The 3,940-nt window shown below is 37.9% G+C and overlaps 1 protein-coding gene across 1 annotated transcript; it reads right to left on the reverse strand.

Annotated features, from left to right (window-relative positions):
* LOC106961350 (homeobox protein goosecoid-2) lies at positions 1-1,814 on the reverse strand. The gene is made up of 3 exons (XM_015055032.1): positions 1,246-1,814; positions 318-562; positions 1-170 (listed from the first exon to the last, which is right to left on the reverse strand). Exons 1-3 carry the CDS (start codon positions 1,466-1,468, stop codon positions 93-95), a joined length of 546 nt encoding a protein of 181 aa, XP_014910518.1. The 5' UTR covers positions 1,469-1,814; the 3' UTR covers positions 1-92.
* Positions 1,815-3,940: the final 2,126 nt, after the last annotated feature.

The raw sequence follows: 3,940 nt of genomic DNA on the forward strand, positions 1-3,940 counted from the left end.
TGAACTTGGCTATTTATTTGAATCATGAGCAAAAAAATATAACTTAAGGTTTCCATAAATTTCCACGTTGCTGTAAATCTATATGAAAGAAATTAGTTTTCAGTGTTTCCGACTACAAATGACAGTCTTTTCTGACGTCTCCATTTTGCTCTTCGGTTTTTAAACCAAACCTACCAGGAAGAAAAGAGACAGAAATATTATTTAATACCTCCCATTCTTCATTTGCAATATTTGGCAGGATTGTTCATGTCCACATAATCAAAAGACAGTGAAACCTCTCCATCAAGCGTTAGCAACACATGCAGCTGCTGTCTTACTTCTACTCTTTCTTCTCTTAAGTTAGTTTGCTGTGCAAGTTTCTCTCTCGCGTTTACATCTGGGTACTGGTTCTGCAGGAACAGCTCCTCCAGTGCATCCAGCTGTTCTTCGGTGAAAATTGTACGGTGACGCCTGGTTCGCCTCTGCACCTGGCCCCCCTTAGGATGCTGCTCCTCCCTGTGAGCCTCCCCAAGCCGGCACGTCTCTGAGACCATAGCTGCTGGATTCCATCCATACTGACAGGCTGCAACAAGATTCACATATGTCATCAAATGAAAATGACAAATGCACTTTTCTGAAACTGAAAAGATCATTTTGAGTCATATCCACAAAAACAGGAAGCTGCTACATGGATTATTAACTATAATTTGGAATGCCACTATAAATCAAGACAGTCACAGAAGGGTGTGTTTTTCTGACAAACAGAGTGAGAGAAAATACTTCAGACAGACTGGCAGTGTTGTTTTGACAGTAAGGTTCTTCAGATGTGAACCACAGACTAATAATGTGGATTATGGTGAAACTTGACCAGTGTCTACAAGGCTTAAAATTACAATGCTGGTCAGAACTGCACCAGAAACTGCAATATCTACATTAATGCTGACAGGATATCTGTTTTGATTTCCAGTTTTTATCACATGGGGTTCATTTGACACGTGATAACGACAGGCAGACTGCATCACTGGAAAACGCTTTTAAATCTCTTACTTGGGTGCCAGTTTTTTAAGTCTTCCGACTTCCTTGTCCTCATTAAATAAATCTGCATATAAATCTTCACTAGTAACACCTGTAGCTTGAGAGTCTATATAGCTTTATGAGCTACAACCCCGCCTTTACATGGCCAAAGTGTTGCCTTCAGGGTTTCAGAACATAAAACTGAATTTCCATAGTCACTTTATGCAAAGACAGCTGATGGTTTGTTCCTACCGCCATGGATGAGATCAGAGTGCAGCATGTCAGCGCAGTGGGAGCAGAAACAGCAGCACAAGCAGGCGTGATGAACAGGCTCAGGACACACCATCTTCTCCTTCAGTCCAAGAACTCTTGTTCCACATGGTTGTTTGCCTCCAATACTGCTAGGATATTTGTTCAGAATGTTCTCAATGGTGAACGGAAACTTTTGTCTTTCCATCTTGATGTGTCCGTCCATTTTTTAAGGGAATTCCTTGAGCTCAAAAGCAGTAGTGATAACCAGATAGAGGCCTCTAACACTCTGTGATACTTCCCTCTCAGTGGCTCCTCTGCTTCTACTCCTTCTACAAGAGCAAGTCTGGCCCTTATAGGCAAAAAGAAAGAAGAAAAAAAAAGATGGAAGTAAAACTATAATCCCCCTGTGGACCAGACACATAAAACGGTTGAAACTTAATTCTGAGCTAATCTGGGCAGTTTTGTGAAGAGGTTAGGGAGGACGGCAGATTCGGCTAATCTCGCCTCATTCCTTTCTTCAAGCAAAATCAGATTTCACTGCATAAAATGAAAAGTGGAGAGCTCCTAAAATCCTCATTGTTGAGGTTTTAGAGAAAAGGGGATTGCTTGGTATTAGAAACCTGGACTTATAGACGGACACCTTTGGTGTGGTCTCATGCTTGTGTATGATGAATTTAAGGATTAGCCTTTGAATTAATTTCATATTGCTTCTAATGCTCAGTTTTAATGACAAACGATCTTGTATTAATTTGTAGATTTGCTCTGAAAGTTACACAAACCAACTCCTGGCTGACATTTAACCACCCATAGCAAATGAGTGGTTGAAATCGGAATAAAGATGCAACAAAGGTGCAGCTTCATGGTTATATATCCATAAATGTGGTTTATATTCACGATCATACATCCTGTGTCTTATCTTTGTGTTGCAGTCTTTTCAGTTTGACTTCGCTGACAATGTGCACAGCGGAGGTAAAGCTATTACTGGTTAAATTCATCTCCGTCCCAGCAAATCCTGCGATTTCATACAAGGCAATACATCTCCTTTTTTTTTTCTTTTTTTTTTTCTTTCAGGGAATTAACGGATTTCCACAATCTGTCTTAAGCTCCAACCTGTTATAAGGGCTTTTGAAAACAGATAACAATAAACACCATTCCCATCCTTTTCACCCGGGTTTAATAGCGTTCAGATGGCTGATGTATAGTATGCGCTGTGTGCGAGATCGTTATCTCAGGTTATTGTGGTTCTCAATAGAAGGAATTGCGCCAAAATCCTTGTAGGTCCATAGGGTTCAAAATTCATTATAGGGGATCAGAATTATAAAGGCTCGTGTTATTGTTGTTGTAAGCAATATTTGGTACATCTGGTAAAGTGAAGAGAATTATAATGGCTCAGTTGGAAATATCGTCTTTATTTTTTTTTTTTATTTGTTTTTTTCAGGTGCATTTGAAGAGTAAACTGACTTAGCAGCCGAACTAATTGATTTATCACAAGACAAGAATGACTTGCACCATTTGAAGCAGACAGTGTTATTATGTAATGGAATGTAATGCTGCAATTTAATAACTCTTCAAACTTAAAATAGTTAGACCTTTGCTCCCGAGTGGGGAGCAAGCGCAATCGATGAACACAAAAAGCTGTAGAAAATCAATAAAAATGGAGACAACAAACAACGGCAACAGTTTATCAGATCGTTTTGTGGCTTGCCATCCTTTTAGACAGTATTAATGTATGTCTGCTGTGCAGCCATTAAAACAGCAGTCTTCCCTTTGACTGTGTATCTCCTGGCACTATTTACCCTAGATTTCTGTATTTCAGATGCGTAAAAATGCGATATGTTTGCCCTGCACAGTATGAAAATGAACTTTTCAATACAATCCTAAAATGTCATTTTACAGGCCAATGCTCTGAAACTTTTAGGCTTCTTAGTCTTGCATTCAGCAGTTGGAGCTCACTCAGACCTGAATAATGCTAAGACAAAATAGCATTCAAGATCACATTTGAGCCACAACACATAGTGAATTGCAGATTACTGCAAAAAATATTTGTCTTAAATATGTAAAAAGAATATGCATCAAAATTTGACACAGACTAAAGAGAATTGTAACAAAGGTAAGGCCTGCATAAAACAAAGACTGCAAATACAAAGACTGGGATTCTTACTTAAAAAAAAAAAAATGTATGGAATGTCTGACGTTATCTGTCATCTTTAAAAGTAAGTCACAAGGCATCCTTTAAAAAAAAAAAAAAAAAAATATATATATATATATATATATATATACACACACACACACACACACACACACACACACACACACAATGTGTAATTGTGCATTAAGAGCATTTCAAATAGTCTGAAGCCAGAAGAATGTTAGGAAAGAATCGTTTTTTCAGCTACAGTTTATGACCCACAGAGTATAATCCCACTTAGAAATGAAAAATTGATTTATTACTAAAAACAATTTCCACTTTCAACATTTTATATATCTTCTATTAGACCACTCTGAAACATTTAGTTAGTAATTAAAAAAAGAAGCATAAACCGCTGTAAAGTTTTAACTTATATGCAGTAAATCCATAATTAATTTCTGTAATATTTAGTGTAGCTAGTGTGTATTCTGGGTAAAACAGTATTAGCTTAAAAGATAATTGACTGGTGCGCCCCCTTGTGTCAGAACACTGTAACGTCCACACGGC

This window comes from Poecilia latipinna, unplaced genomic scaffold, assembly GCF_001443285.1.
Source record: "Poecilia latipinna isolate Pla-1442-1.1 unplaced genomic scaffold, P_latipinna-1.0 Scaffold1291, whole genome shotgun sequence".
Taxonomy (NCBI): Eukaryota; Metazoa; Chordata; class Actinopteri; order Cyprinodontiformes; family Poeciliidae; genus Poecilia; species Poecilia latipinna.

Bases quoted from the DNA above. Each gene is read 5' to 3' on its own strand.
- LOC106961350 (XM_015055032.1), bottom strand. From the start codon at position 1,468: ATGGACGGACACATCAAGATGGAAAGACAAAAGTTTCCGTTCACCATT. The intron at 563-1,245 runs GTAGGAACAAAC...ATCTTGTTGCAG, and splicing joins CTCTGATCTCATCCATGGCG to CCTGTCAGTATGGATGGAAT. The intron at 171-317 runs GTAAGACAGCAG...TCTTCCTGGTAG, and splicing joins TAAGAGAAGAAAGAGTAGAA to GTTTGGTTTAAAAACCGAAG.